General features: G+C 44.2%; 1 protein-coding gene across 4 annotated transcripts in view; it reads right to left on the bottom strand.

Annotated features, from left to right (window-relative positions):
• The window catches only part of GRIK1 (glutamate ionotropic receptor kainate type subunit 1), a 152,374-nt gene extending 140,433 nt beyond the window's left edge, over positions 1-11,941 (bottom strand). Inside the window, exon 1 of one of the 4 annotated variants that reach the window (XM_083500337.1) lies at positions 10,607-11,941. In XM_083500337.1, the coding sequence (XP_083356463.1) occupies positions 10,607-10,730 (124 nt within the window). In that variant the 5' untranslated portion in view covers positions 10,731-11,941. The remainder of the gene's footprint in view (positions 1-10,606) is intronic. The other 3 variants (XM_083500340.1, XM_083500336.1, XM_083500339.1) reach the window with 3 other exon arrangements.
• Positions 11,942-14,636: the final 2,695 nt, after the last annotated feature.

The following is a 14,636-nucleotide window of genomic DNA, read 5'->3' as shown; positions in this document are numbered from 1 at the left end:
TAGTGTGCAGCAATTCCTCTGATCAGCCCTGGGACCTGGCTCAAGACATTATTTAAGTAGTACTGATGGGTGAGCCTACACCAAATCATGGAACTAGTTGGGAGAGCCAGCCCACTGATGAGACAGGGTGAAGCATCCGCCTCAGGTGGTAGAAGCACAAAAGGTGGCGCCCTGCCTTCCCCACTGCTTCCATCTTCTGGAGTGCCCCAGCTCTCGCTGAGTTTGATGAGAGGGGCTGTTCCTGGGCACAACATTGCTGCTCATCTTCCCTGCCCTGGGGAAGAGAAGATGAGTGACAACACCTTCCGAACTGCCCTGGCTCTCACCAAGACTGGCAAAAGGGGTGGCATTCCAGTGGAAGTGGGGGAACTGTGGATGGAATAGATGATCATGGAGCTTTGTGCATTCCCATTTCACCTCAGGTGGCAAAACACGATGGGCCTCGGCTGCCGGTTGGTATGCTTGCTCAGTTAAGCCAGCCATCCTTGTGTTGGCTAAGAGGCTAATGCCATGATCATGGGAGCTGCTGTGATTGCCCAGTATTACAGAATTTGCTGGGGGGAAAGAGCAGATTCATGAGGGAACTGGAACTAATGTACATGATAATGAGTGACCTTTCTTGGCTCAGGACATGGGACTCTGGTGAAAGAAGAGTCTCTGTTTTTGGAAGGTAGGCTATCTGAAATTCCTTGTGGTGGTTCTGCTTTCTCTTTGAAGCTAGGGCTGATATTTCCAGTGAGCTGAGGGCTGGGGTGACTATAAGAGTCTTGGACAAAAGAGAGGGCTTTTACCTGGATGTTTTGGCCATGTTTGTCACTATTACATAGTGGTTATATCATTTCTTTTATTATGTATTGTGGTTATTGTGGTAAAAAAAAAATCATTTGCAGACAATAAGAATACAGTACAAAAAAGGAAAAGAACAAAGCAACAACAAACCCCACCATCAAATCAATTGTCTCCTTTGTCTTTTCAGGTACTCAGACTAGCAGAGGAAGGGAGGAAAGAAAGAAAGAGCATGTCAGATAAACTAGGAGGAATGGAGGTTTTGCAGAAAGACTCCTATTGAGCAGGGGCATAATGGGTACATCTCTTTTTAGTCACATAAGTGACAATGTCCCACCAAACTTCCAGAATGGACTCTGATTCTGCCTTTCCTCCACAAAGCTTCAGCCGCTGTGCTAATTTTTCTGACAATGCAATTAAAAAAAGCTTTTATATCAAGAGTCAGTACTTAGTAAACATTAAGCCTTCCATCCATCATTGTGCTATTGCTATATTTATTTTCTTTTTTACATTAACCGCTTTGATACCAACTTTTTAAAAAGTTATATAAATAAGTGGAAGGTGACTAAATATTATGTGAACTGATCTAAAGTGCAGGTAATGAAAGAATATCAGGCACCATATTCAAATTATAAGAAACAGGAACAGTTGCAAATGAAGACCTTTCCAGTTTTGCCGGCTTCCGGATAGTTGCATAGAAAATATCAGAAAATATTATTCTTATCCCCTGAAGTGACTAGTAGCCACAGTAAGAATCAGAAAAGCATACCAAAATTGAAAAATAACTAGACAAGCTAACTATTAATGTAGCAGTTATCCCCTCTGGAAAATACAAACATATTTGATATAGTGCGGCTTTTAACGTCTAATCCTATGCACACTGGCAGCAGAGCACACAATTTCACTGCAAGCTTTCAATGGTAGCATATGGAAGTCGCCTCTTCACCATTATGCTGAAACTGTAGTGTCCATTGGCACTCAGCTTTAGCCGGTATGTAATTCACATCAGTGTTATGTAAGGTAGCAGCATGTGGGAAAGAGCAACAGAGGGAGCCAGTGTCCCAACCAACTTTTTGCAGCCCATCATAGAATTTCACATAGCCCTCAGCTGCTAGAACCAAAGCTCTGGAATAGCTAAGACAAATGTACAGTATTCTATAAAGCAGGAGCGGAGTGTAGCTCCCTCCCAGTTCCAATCATCCCCAGTCAGCATAGCCAGTGGTCCAGGGTGTTAGGAGTTGTATCCATCCATTCTCCCTTCCATCCATCCACCCAGTCATCCAGAGGTCTCCATCCCTGCTAAAGGCTCACCTGGTTTCATACAATGGGAGCTTTTCTACGCCAGGCTAAAACATTTTTGTTTATCCAAGCATATTGCTAGCACATGCTTCAAAGTAGGAGGGCTCTTCACCTGCACCCCTCACTTTCCTATTATGTTTAACCCAACTTTGGTGGTAGGTATGGCCCAGAGAGCAACAACCCACAAAAGGCAGCATCCTAATTATGAAATTCCCTCCCTACTGAAGTGATGCTGTCTCCCATACTGCCATCATTTACATGTTGCCTGAAAGGATTTCTCTGCATCCAGGCAATTGGTATGCTCAACAACTATGTATATGTAATGAAAATATGTTTTTAGTGTTTAATTCCATTTTTAAAAATATTTCTTTATTTATGATGTTGCACAACTGCCTCCTTTGGAAGGACAGGATTAAAAACTGAGGTTAATACTACTACTACTAAATAGATGAGACCGTGCCCTGAAATTCTGAATAGAATGAAGGGCTTATTACATACATTTTAAATAAAAATGTTGTTTCTATTTATATTCAGGGTGATCAGGGTGATCCATAACAACAGTTACAGGAGTCTCTAGGGCTAGAGACTTGAACCTCTGGTTCTATGTTCCCTTGTCCTAGTGCCAAGCCACTCAGAGCTGCCGATGAAAAGGTTCCCAGCATTTATTAAGTTGTCTCAGGCTCCATATTAAGTCTTCGAACCAAAGGAGTTTTTCCCTGACCTGAAAGGGTGATAAAATTTTCCATGTCAAACTTGGGTTTGCCAGGGCAACAATTTGTTTGCATCTTGCATGCCCAGCAGATACCCTCTGCTCTCTGCATAGTAGATTCCCCTAAGGAACCAGACCTGGAGACTAGTGCATTTCTTGCACCTTACGCTGCTGGTTTTCTAGCCTACCTACCGTTGGGCATCACAACAGCTGGTGATCTGTTTCTAAAACACTAACATTTGGGGTTTCCCTCTTAAATGCATTGCCCAGCTGTATATTATGGACTCTAAAATAGAACACATGTGAACAACATATTTCAGGGGAGTTGGGTTCAATTTCTGACTGCTGGAATTCCACTTGAGGTAACCTAATCTACACAGGAGAAAGATATATTGTCGTACCCAAACAAAGGTGAAGGCAAGATTCCAAACTGAGTCCTTCAGATGGGCTTCCCTGCCTGGGCGTGGTACAAATAGCCATCTCCAGGCTCTCTCCCAGTGCTGGGCAAACAGGAGAACTTCCTCCTGCAAGAACTGCAGCAGCTTCTGAAACTGTGGAGTGCAAGTGCGCTTACCAGTAAGGGGACTGGAATTGTGCAGTCATACTTGTCCCATAGAGGATACCACTTTGTCTGCTGGTCTGGAGTATATGTGATTGATAACAAAATGTATTTCTTTTACAGTGGTTACACAGAATCTCAATGGAAGCTGTTGGTCACATGACTATTCACCTTCCAACTGTAATAGTCAATCAATGGGCTTTTGTAACAGGTTTGTAATTTAAGTGAAGATGTTGTAAATTAAACACATTACAACACAATCAACCTGCAGGTGATGGACTTTGGAATATAAAACTCAGATTGCCACTTTTTGTCTGAAAATGAAAAACATAGCTCTTTGATTGCATATGGATTTCAAAAGAATGTGGCATTTTTCTTCCTGCTCATTCAAAAGCAGATATTCTAGAATAATCAAATGTGATGCAGCAGGCGTTTTCTAATCCCTGCATCATCATATCCTCATTTGGCTAAACGGATGTCTGCATTTTGGTACAAGCAAAGCTATCAATCAGTGTCAATTCACATAACTGATAAATATATGTGTTTACTATATTTTCAGGACATTTGCCTTTTATTTATCTGGTGTAAATATATTTTTGTAACCATGGGTTTTAAGACGGTAATGATAAAGGCACTAATTCTCACACACATATATAAAACCGTAATAAGATGCCTCTTGCAAGATTGATTAACATGTTGGCATTAATCAGTGAAAAAGCACAAGAGTGAACGTCGTTGTAGTCAAGTTGGGGCTGCAAAAAATGTTATACGGCAGAGTGGAGTGTTCCTGTTCAGGGTGCCAGCCAGCCCCTTTCAAGGATGCTCTGTTCACCTAGTTCTCAAACATGCCTTGAAAATTGCTGAGCATCTTGGTGGACCACTTAATGGTTTTTCTCCCTGCTCTAGCAATTGTAATATGTTGTGCTAGATGCTGCATGGTTTTTAATTGTATTTTCTTGCTTATTTTATTTTTGATGTATTGTACAATATCCTTCCTATCACTACTGATTCATCTGGCCCTTCTAAACAAGTGAGAAGCGAACAGAGGAGGAATTGCTTCCACCCACCTTGTCCTCTGCTTTTGGACAGCTCTACAGATGGAGGCCAATGGAGAGGGCAAGTTGATGAACAGTGATGACAGAGAGATGAAAGAGTGGCCCCACTCATACAAGGGGACTACGGTGGACAACTTCTTATCCAAAGACCGCAACAGCTGGAGCTCTGTGACATGAACTCTGCATGTACATTTCCACTTTGAGGGGTCAGGTTGTATCATCCACTAGTTAATCTCATCAAAGCCTCATGAACTGTTTGATAAAGTCTTGTTGTTCTTCTCACTACAGAAAATGAAAATTCTTGAATATCAAATCAAATGTATTGGGTTCATGAACTTGGTCTCTTTTTTTGGTAATACACATGACTGTGTATGCATATAAAGATAACATTTCTGCTATTACTGTGGAGTGCATTGCGAGCACATACATGAAAGGAAAGGCTTTTGTAACATGTTCTTGGAAATCATAAAGTCAGTAACCCACTGAAATCAAAATGTTATATTGTCAAAAAGCCAGTTCATTCTTTATGTATAGATGAAGTAAGTCTCTGATCCTCTATTCCAGTGCAATTTTCTTCCATTTCAGTAAGGTTTTCAGAAGAAGCTGCCTGCATCAGTCATCTTTGAAATGAATGGGAGTTTTACAAATTCACTTCAATGGGGCTTGTACAGGACAACTTCCCAGTAAATTGGGGGCATAGTACTTTGATACTGCATCACACAATTGAACCTTTCATTTCCGTGAAGTTTTTATTCAGTGTATACTGCACTGACTTAGTGCTTGGAAAAATGGGTATGAAATTTCCCAAAAATTAAACCAAGGATAAGAACAATAATTGACACTACCTTAAGAACTTTGCATGATCTCACCACCTCCTATGAAAATATTCATATTAAGTTACCCTCTTTCTCAAGTTAGTCATCCTTAATAATTGCACTTCAGTAGGGTTTTTTTATATAAGTACAATTCAGCCGAAGTCAATAGTAGTTTCCACACTGATGGAGACAGTCTTGTTGGATAAGAGAAAACTGGACATTAAGAGATTTGAGTAGAAATCATTGCATAGCTGTGGGCTCAGTTGCTGATGTTGACAAATCACCCATCTCTCAGGCTCCTCGGGGAAACAGAAGCAACCATTTGCTGAGTCTTTGTTACGTATAGCTAGCTCTACATACATCCAGGGCCCTTTGCAGACATTCAAATGAACATGGTTAGATTGTGGACGGAGTTTGCCAACTCCAGTCTATGAGGTCTGATATTGAATGCCTAGAGAGGATATAGTATGCGGAGGGGATGTTATTAGTGCTCTCTATGATGTCATAAGCACCTGCCAATAGGTATTTGTGAAATTATTGTTATTTTTATTGTTTATACCCCGTCCATCTGGCTGGGTTTCCCCAGCCACTCTGGGCAGCTTCCAGCAATATAGAAAAAAGAATAAAATGTCAGACATTAAAAACTTCCCTGAACACAGCTCCCTTCAGATGTTTTCTAAAAGTTGTTTAATTCCCTGATATCTGGTGGGAGGGCGTTCCACAGGAAAGGTGCCACTGCCAAGAAGGCCCTCTGCCTGGTTGGTACAATGGCGAGTCATCAAAGCACTCACAGGTATAACAGAAGTTCTAGTGGTAGAATAAGGCATGTAGACATTATGCAAATGTATGTGGCATAGAAATGAGCTGTTTTGGAGGCTGCTTATTCCTCACTTTAACCCTGAACACCCAGGTGTCATTGGTAACTTGAACACTGATCCCAGTTTTAACTCCAATACTAAACTCATCATGGAAGACAGAAGTGCCTGGCGTGCTCTGGTTCATGGGGTAACAAAGAGTCAGACACGACTAAACCACTAAACAACAACAACAAACTCATCATACAGACACTTTGAATAATGTCAGTATCCTCAGAGGTTATTTATTTCACACCAACATGGCCCTGATGTCACCAACTGGTAGTAATTAATTCCGATTGCAGATCTTTGCCTTATTGCTGAGTGTTATCCCTGTCACTCTGTAAATCTCAATGAACCTAGGATTGAACCTATGAACACATAGGGACTTACTTTAGATTAAACATGCACAGCATTGTGCTGCATGCCTTTCAATTCCTTTCCACACCACATTCCCAAATGAACACTTTCCCAGGAGCTTAACCAAGCAATAGACATAATTGCAATCTTTAGCAAATCCTGCTAAGTGGATTCTGGCAGAAAACAGACTCACTTAAATAAGAAGAGATTTATTAATCAATATAGACAGGAGAACATATATTTTCAGTGTAATAAGAAAATAAAGATAAAAAGAAAATATTTTTTTCTAGGACAGAATCAAAGCATGCAGCTGTATCTTTTCATGGGTGCAAATAATTCAAAACTAGCTCCTGAAGTTAAAAGCCAAGACCAGTTTCTAATAAGTAATAATGACATGGCAACTGCAGCATGGTCAAAATTGCAACATTGGAAGTGCAGCTAATACACCTTCCACCGAACTGAAACCCAGTTGCAGCAATGCTTGCTCTACCTTTGTTTGTTTGCAGTTTTTAAAAACTTACAGTATTTGGGAATAAGTACTTTGGTTCAAGATGATGCAGATAAATGGAACAACAATCAATTGTTAAGTGTATGAACAGTTTCTGCACTGGAGGCTGCTCTGCCATGTGTCAAAGAACAGGAAGAGATATCCCTTCTTAAGAAATACAATAGGACAGACTCACAAGAATTCATCATATGAGGGGAAATGGAAGCTATGAAGCTCACTCTTTGATATTCCCCTTGTCAGTTTGAGGAAGAAGATGTTCCCATCTGTTAATGCCATCAGTTTTCATACCTGACAGAGCTTAACAGCAAAGTACTCTTATAGTAGACTAATTCCTGCTAAGTTACTAACCATATGATGTCATGCTGTGGTGTACAGTCTTAAGAAATCCGGCACAATATACCTTTTAGTGAGGTACACAAGTATATTCCCTACCCCAAACCCCCACTCAACACTCTTCATCTGATCTGGCCAAGAAGAGATTATAAGCATCTGCTTCTGTTTTCAACCAACTGCTGATTATCATTTTATTTTAACTGGGAATTTAGTTAGTTTTCACTATGGCTCATCCTTGCAGATGCTGCTGTACAACAAATCATCATCATTGACTATTGGACATGCTGGCTGGGGCTGATGGGAGTTAGTGTGCAACAACATCTGGCGGGCTATAGGTTTCCCATCCCTTGTTTATCTGAAGCCAGGATCGGAAACTATTGTTTGCTCTCAGTTTGCTTGGAGAAATCATGCTTTAAATTATGTATAGTTGTAAATGGAAGTGGACGTTTCCCATCATCTTCTCACAGCCACACTGAAGAGGGAGAAGGAATGGGGGAGCAAGCTTGTGATGCAACACTAGACTATGGTTATTATGTCCGTGCTTCTTTCTAGGTTCTGGAGTGCAGAGATTCAAGCTATCATCTTGATAGCTCCTTACTTGAATGCTACATCAGAAGAGTTAACGCAGCCCTGGGACCCTAACTTAAGTTGCTACAAGGGTTCATGTTCCCGTGTTTCTCCCATAATCTCTGTGTAGCACAGATGAGCCATAGCAGGGTCTTTGTATCATTCTTGAGTGGATAGAAGAAGAACAGGAAGAACACAGAGCCCCTTTCTGCCTTCTTGCACAATATAGCCCTATAGAAACCATAACGGTCAGTGTTAATTGTGCATTACTACACGAAAAAAAGGACAGATTTTCCAGCTAGCAAGCTAAGAATGCTCCTTAAGAATGAAATCAGGCTTCAGATGCAGCACAGCAACTTAAGCTGAATTAGGGCTGCTGGTCTGCCATTTTCATCTTCCATAATCTGATATAGTTTCCACAACAATTTCAGTGCAATAATTAAGTGTAACTAGTTCCGAGATTGCATCCTAAGCCCCTCTTGATGTGCATTCTCTAAAGCAGCTCACACACTGTTGAACATATTCCCATTACGCATCAAGCTTCCATTTAATCACAAAGGGGAGCTCATTGACTTTACAAGGATTATTCATGTAGGTAGAGTGCATATGAGTTCTCAGGATCAAGGTTAGATAGGATGCAAGTGAAGGCCTTTCAGGAACAACACCCAAGATAACCCTTTGGCATATTATGGGGCTCTTTCCATTATTTATATTTGCATGTCTAGCGTGGACAGTTTCCCATGGCTGATCTCAGAAACATTATTCTTATTTATTTAATTTATATACCGCCCTATACCCAGAGGTCTCAGAGGTTCACAGAAGCACGGCTGCATGAGGATTATTGCTGGTTTTAATTTTTAATGCATATGTCCCTGCAGCATTTTCCCCCTTTATTATATTGCTACTGCACTGTGCTCTCATGTTATAAAGCACTATTCGGACTGGATGAGATATAGGCATCGTCAAGTCCCACTTGACTTGCAAGGAACATCTTGCCTGTTTTGTAGGAGAGAGATCCTATCAGCATGAGAACAATTTTTCCTGGAGCTTAATTCAAATTATACAGCCATATGCCTATGGATATAACTGAATTCCTTTCCATTTAATAGGCCTTTCTTCACAGTTACAAAGCATTAAATCTCTGAGATAGTCTCAAAGTTTCCTGGTTAAAGGACAAACTTAACATGCATCTGTTAGCCACTTCGCTAGGCAAGTTCAGTCAGCAAAAAGAAACATGTTTGGGAATCCTGCTTGAGTCATGTATTCTTCTTGTTGCTTTTCCCCAGTGTCTGCTTCCGTTTCTTTTGATACTTGGTATTCACTGTCTCACTTGACTGACACAAGAAGCCCACTGTGGGAAGAAACACTTCCTCTGAACTTTGCCTGGTTTCCATGGAGCAAAGTTTTCCCTTTAATTCTCTCTCCAGTAAACTGCACACATGTGCAGCCTTTGTGGTGTATTTCTGCCAAGTAATCAGTATCAGTGTGGGGAAAAGAACTGTGACACACCATCACGCCAATGGATCAACAATACTGTACAATTTTTAGCTCCAACTCTTCGTTCAGATTCAAAGAAACACTTTCTGGCTTGCTCCTTGAAGTCATCAAGTCACACTGTTTCTTGGGTGCCATTATTTTTTTACAAAGAATAACCACACTAGCTTCAAATGCCCTGTCAGCAAGTGTTTAAAATGCCGTATCTTTTATTCAAGGTTGTGCTTTGTTAAATAGGGAGAAGCCGCCAACATTTCCCTAGTTTGACACCCAAAAGAACTTGATGTGAAGTATGAGCACTTCAACACCATCGGTTTCAAGCGAGTTAGACTGAATGGAACCACCAGAACATAGTTGACTCAGAATTAATGTAAACTAACATCCTCTAACCTACTTGCTCTCATACACATAAACACACTTCCACACAAACACTTGGAATTCAATGGGTGAGGGGGGCAGGGAAATTAACCCTTTATTGCTCCATTCTTGCAAATGCAAGGGGTGGGGGTAGAAATCCATACAGAGTGGTTTCCAAACCAAAGATAACCTGAAAAGGGAACCCTAAAGGGGAAGAAAAGCGTTCCTTTTTCAGGGCTGAGTGCTGAAGAGTGCAACTCACCTTAAGAAACCCCACACATGCGCACACAACGAACCAAACTTCTTTTGCTCGTTCTGTCTATTTCTCAGACCTTCTGAGTAGCTGCATTTGGAAAGTGGGGGAGAGTGCTACTGATCCAAGAAACACGAGGAAAGAGAAAGAGAAAGCCAGGAGGCAATCCACAGACGACACAAACACCTCCCAAGAAACAGGGACCGACCAGAGTTGGGGGGGGGGAGGCAAGAGGTCAGTTGCGTGCACTGCAGCCAGCCAGCCAGCCAGCCAGCCAGCCAGCCTCTCAGCAGCCCGGGGCTACGAGTGTGCCCAGTCACCACCGCACACTGCGGACCTGGGCAAGCGCTTTAGCAGGTAACAAGTCAAGCTTTCCAAGTCATGTGAAGGATATATATACACACACACATATATAGATACACACAGAGAGAAATACATGCATAGAAGAATTACTGCCGGCTGATTTTTCTCACAGCGTGGTTATGGGGCGGGGATGCCTTACCCCATTTTCATCCCTGTGCGTGCGATTTGTAATTTAAAAAAAAGGGGGGGGGTTCGTGCCTAAAAGCCAGCAAGGCAGATTTCCCCTATGTAAAACAAATGCACACCCAATCCCCGCCGTTCCGGGCCCCCGCCCCCCTCTCGCCCGGCACTCACCGATCCGGAGCACTTGCTGGGAAGTCTGGGGGACGCCTAGGCAAAGGTAGAGCAGGAGGAAGAAGAGTCCTGCGCCGGCCTCCATCGCGGAGTGCCTCGGCTCGCCGCAAAGGGGTCTCTCCATCTTCTTCACTCCTCGCCGGGATTCATGCTTCAGCCTCTCGGCCCCGCTTCTGCTCGCCCCTCATGCAGAAGCTGCTGCTCCCACTCGGGCAGGAGCGCGATCCCTCATTCTTGCTCGGGGTTTTGTTTCATCCTGGTAAGGAGCGGCGTGGTGGATGCTTGCGGGGTGCAGGGGGTCGGATCGCGACGTGTGTGGGGGGGTTATATTTACACCATGAAAATCTGTCGATCTTGCTGCTGGAGGGGATCCACTACGATCCCTCCCGTCGTCTCCCACCCCCCACGTTCTCCCCCTTTTAGTCCATCACGCTGCCCCTCTGCATCCAACAGCCGTCGGGGGTGCTAAGTGTGTGTGGGGTGGGGAAGGAAGATTTCCTCCCAGAGATCAGCGAAGCGGTTCGTGAGGTTGGAAAGTTGCCGCTCGAAATGGCCGGCGACGCGGCTCCCTCATGAGACCTGCCAAAGTGTCCCTCGGGAGAAAAGGCGCGCGAGCGGGGGAAAGATCCGGGCTGGAGCGGGAAGAGAAGCTGGAAGGTCCCCTGGCCGAGGCGGATCTCCAGCAGATGGGAGCGGGGACCGAGGAGCAGCTTCTCCGTGCGCGCCTGCCTCTCTCCCTCCGTCTCTCTCGCTCTCTCTCTTTCCCCGCACAAACTAAACTACTTTGGGCGCCTTCGCTCCAGCATTGATTGAGTCTCTGCTCGCCGCCTGATGATCCCGGCCAAGCTCCTCTCCGCATTGGCCGGCGCCGCTCTCGGGGCTCATTAAGGGGACACTGTCAACTCCAAGCCGATCAATTGGACGGAAAGTGAACGAAAATCCTTTGGTGACGTCAGACGGCGCAGCTCTCCTCTCCGGCCCGCCCGCTTGGCAGGTCTCTCCTGCCCCTTCGTCGCCTTCTTCTACCGAATTAAATACTGAACGTCTATACGGAGCCGGGGTCCCTCGGGGGCCGCTGCTAAGACTCAGCTCGGGGCATGCGGAGATAGGAGGAGACAGCGCTGCTGAGCATACACAGAGTGCCTTTCGCTCGCCGCTGATGGCAGGCTCAACCCGATTCGGAAACGCAGCTTCGAGGTTGCGGGGCTAAGCAGCGAGACTAAAAACTCTCCCTCCCCGAGGGTTACTTACTTTACTCCGCCCAGCAAGCTTCCCGGGGTGTAAATGGCGCGTGTGGAGGGCTCAGAGCCTGCAGCCACGCCCTCAATAAAACTGCAGGGGCTGCGTGGATACATTTATATAGGGATCAGCTGCGAGTCATGATTGGGAGGGGGAGCCAGGTGCTTGAAAAGTATGGCCTGAACCCAGCTATAGAACTGTGACGGGCTTCACTTTATTGCTTCCCTTATGCTGGTATGCCGCGATCACAATGAAAACCTGAAAGGCACATTCACTTGCCAGAGTAAGGCCAGTCCATCAGTTGTCCAGGTGCACCTGCAGATGACCTCATCGCTCCTGCTGGGGGGGGGGGAGTCTAGAGACGACTTTCCCGCGATTCACTTCAGCCACCAAACCTCATATCCAGCATGCAACCTTTTTTAAAAAAGCCCATGGGATTCTGTTGCTTGCCAGGAACCACAAGTGGCCATGCTAGACGATTGGCCAACGGGAGGTTGAGCGAGAGTCAATGACAGGCAGAGCCACCTCCTTCCTACAAGTAGCAACGGGGAGACCAAGGTAGCTAGCAGGCAGGGGTACCAACTTAAATAAAATATGGGGGCACAGGTAAGCCCCACCCACAAGCAACCAACCACAAGATGTGGTGTGCACCTTTTGAATGGGAATGCCCATCACCTTTGGGGAGGTGCAGCCTCCACAAATATTTTATTGGGGGGGCAGGGCGAAAGAACTTTAGTCCCTGGGAGTTGGCTCCTATGCTCCCTAGACTGCATGTAAGAAAGATGACAGGCAGGTGAGGAACTGGGTGAGGTGGTTGGGACACTGCCCCTGGACGGACGGTTTTGTTGTTTAGTCATGTCCGACTCTTTGTGACCCCATGGACCAGAGCACGTCAGGCACTCCTGTCTTCCACTGCCTCCCACAGCTTGGTCAAACTCATGCTGGTAGCTTCGAGAACACTCTCCAACCATCTCGTCCTCTGTCATTCCTTTCTCCTTGTGCCCTTCTCCTTGTGCCCTCCATCTTTCCCAATATCAGGGTCTTTTCCAGGGAGTCTTCTCTTCTCATGAGGTGGCCAAACTACTGGAGCCTCAGCTTCAGGATCTGTCCTTCCAGTGAGCACTCAGGGCTGGTTTCCTTAAGAATGGATAGGTTTGAAGTCAAAGGCCAGTATGGGGTGCGGTGCTCATCTCCAGCCTCCACTGCATTTTGCCTGCTGCTGCTTGGCATTCCCACACAGGCCAAACCATGGCTTGGGCTTACCCTTTTTCACTGAGTCCACTAGTAATCTTCTGGAGTGCACCTGTTTTCAGCTTGTGGCAAGGTATGGTCTGGATTGCATCTCAGAGGCCAGATTTATTCTAGTTGCAGTGAGTCCCTATATGTTCTCCATGGGGCTGACATGGAGCAATCCTCATGCAACCATAGATTTCCTAATGAGCAGGGTTTATTCAGAATTGGCTTACTGGAGACTGAAAATATAAGATACAAATCGGGCTCCAATACGTGGGGAGTTCTGGCCTGCCACGATCAGTTCCCTGCAACGCAGTATTTAAAAACATAATTTACAAGCACTTCGGAAGGAATTTACCTGTGAATTCCATGAAAATATGAATCAAAGGCAGCAGCATTCATGTGGGGCCTGCCAATATCTTGTCGTCTCCACTGACAGAATATGACTGAATGATGATTAACAAGTTTTATTTCCACTGCTCTCCTGACTTGATTCATAATAGGGATGCATGAACAAGTATCAATTTAAAAGTCAGTCACCATACTATCCACTTCATTGACATAAGGCAATGTTTCTCAAGCAGAAAATTACAAAATTGAAATGGAAAATGCACCGGCTGTACTAGTAACTTATTTTACTCCTAAAAAATCATGTAAATGCTTTTTCACACAGGAAGCAAAGTACAAGAAAATGAACAAGTATAACAAAACATAGGAGATTTGTTACTGCCAGCTACTGAATTCATGTATGATATAAATTTTCAAAAGTAAACTAGAGACTATTCAAATGCTACAAAAAGGCTTTGATAGGGTTTAAACTGCATTACCATGCTAGGCTGTACCAATTAAGGATGATGTGATGATTTAAAATTTTACCGACAGTAACCTTAGGCATAAGTCTTGTTTAACTTTTAAGTACTGGCTTTGTTATGGCAGGGGGTAGAAAACACACTGTAAATCAAAATAGACTGTGTGTGAAAGGTACAGGCAATATTTGCAAATTTGTTTTAAAAGAGAATGTCACCCGTTCTTATCATTATGGCTCTCCTGGAGATTTTTAGCCTCTGGACCTCTTGAGTCAACAGTTCAGAATTCACATCAGTTCTTGAATTAGTATTCAGTGGCAACACTATATTTCAGTGCACTTGGAGGACTGTATTGTCTGAAGTACCAGCCTAGGTTTCAGTTCACATCCAAATCATGTTCCCTGTTGCCTTTCTCTGGCCAGCATCCTGACGTACCCTCAAATGAAACAAACAAGAGTCAAGAGGAAATCCCAGCTCTTTTCTGGCCAGTGCTCCCTTTCTGTGTCAAGCAGATTTCGGTGCCCAGAGCCTTTTGCATGTGAGATGTTGTTCAGAGCAGGCTGGCTGCCACATTTGCTTACTCATTCATTGCACTGCCAATATTTAATTCTGTGCATTAGTAAAATGCATTGGAATACCTTGAGAATGTTCTAAGCTCCAAAGGCACTCCATGGCAAAACCACAATGCTTGCAAGCTGCTTACAATGTGGAACTGGCCAACTGCATGCAGAGCCTTCACAGTAGTGGTTGCC

This window comes from Podarcis liolepis, assembly GCF_965112155.1.
Source record: "Podarcis liolepis genome assembly, chromosome: 4".
In the NCBI taxonomy this organism is placed as follows: Eukaryota; Metazoa; Chordata; class Lepidosauria; order Squamata; family Lacertidae; genus Podarcis; species Podarcis liolepis.
Note: the sequence above shows the minus strand (reverse complement) of the source record. Positions and strands in the feature narration are given on the sequence as shown.